At 36.5% G+C, this 1,377-nt stretch overlaps 1 protein-coding gene across 4 annotated transcripts in view; it reads right to left on the reverse strand.

Annotated features, from left to right (window-relative positions):
* dnmt3aa (DNA (cytosine-5-)-methyltransferase 3 alpha a) overlaps positions 1-1,377 on the reverse strand; it is a 58,345-nt gene that overhangs the window by 44,656 nt on the left and 12,312 nt on the right. The window contains exon 1 of one of the 4 annotated variants that reach the window (XM_016282908.1): positions 764-824. The exons of the other annotated variants lie outside the window; for them this stretch is intronic. Coding sequence (XP_016138394.1) covers positions 764-769 — 6 coding nt within the window. The 5' untranslated portion in view covers positions 770-824. Of the gene's footprint in view, positions 1-763; positions 825-1,377 lie in introns of those variants that run through there. 4 annotated transcript variants of the gene reach the window in all.

Raw genomic sequence — 1,377 nt, forward strand, 5'->3', positions numbered from 1 at the left:
GGGGGAGATCAGCAAACGACCTTTGAGACGGGAATCGAACTCGGGTCGCCACGAGCACAGTTGCACTATATGTCATCACACTAACCACGAGGCTATCGGTGCCAGAGCGAATACATAAATAATGAAAAAAAAAATAATAAAAGTATAAAGCTGGCTTCAATCTGGTAAATAAGGGCCATTTTCCACAATTCAATTAATTCGTCAAAAAATAAATGCTCAAAACTACATCACATTACGGAAGTAAAAAGGCCTGCGAACAGCGTTTAACATTGACTTGAAGTGCGAGTCTTTAGAGCAAATTAATTTTAAAGAGACAGTTCACCAAAAAAAGGTGAAAAATCCTCTCATCTTGTCATTTCAAACATGACTAGCCTTATTCTGTGAAACTCAGAAGATACTTGGAAAAACTTTTTTTTTTTTTGGTCAGTACAATGAATATTGTGTTGGATCCCATTGAATTTTATTGTATGGACAAAAAAAAATATCTTAAGATACTGAGATTTAGAACGACACGAGGGTCAGTTAATGATGACAGTTTTCATTTCTGGATGAACTGTCCCTTTAAGATCAAGAGAAACAAACTCAGTCAAGTGTGTCTACACGTTTGACTGGCCGTGAATGTGAGCGCTTCCTTCCTATCAAACCTTCAGCATCTGTTTGGCACATTAATGCTCGAGTCTCACAGATCAAACCCTGATAGATGCGATTATGATCACTGTGATGTTCATCTATAACAATAAGCAAGACATTGATGAGAACTTACCATCATCAGAGACCCGCAGACTACAGCACCTCGTCTACCTCTCTACCTTCCTTTGTATCTCTCTCTCTCATCTCTCTCTCTCTCTCATCAGACTTCCTCCTGGTCATGTGACCACGTCTGCACAGTTTCCTGCTCTTGTCACTGTAGCGTCTGGACCAATCAGACACACAATATAGTTTTTGTTAGTTATATTTAACAAATACTCTGTAACACCCCTCAGTTAACAAGCCATATGAGGGCCTGTTGACTAGTGTTGTTTTTGGCGGCCTGTTTTAATTTTAGTTTTAGACTAGTGTGAAGCTGTCATTTTAGTTTTTATTAGTTTTAGTCACGTTCATACTATTTTTAGTCTAGTCAAGTTTTAGTCAACTAAAAGTCTGAACATTTTAGTCTTATTTTAGTCAGAATTATCCATGAGTATTTTAGTCTAGTTTTAGTCTACGAAAACTGATGACATTTAGTCTAGTTTTAGTCAATGAAAATTGTATTTTAGTCTCTTTTTAGAAATGCAATTCTATTTAACCCAGTCAATATAGTATAAGTACCTAGTAGTATAGACGAAACCAAAATTTTCTTTTAGCCACACCCATTTCAAACAAGGTTATCTTATTATA

The sequence above is a fragment of the Sinocyclocheilus grahami genome, unplaced genomic scaffold (assembly GCF_001515645.1).
Source record: "Sinocyclocheilus grahami isolate Dianchi unplaced genomic scaffold, SAMN03320097.WGS_v1.1 scaffold168.1, whole genome shotgun sequence".
Classification (NCBI taxonomy): Eukaryota; Metazoa; Chordata; class Actinopteri; order Cypriniformes; family Cyprinidae; genus Sinocyclocheilus; species Sinocyclocheilus grahami.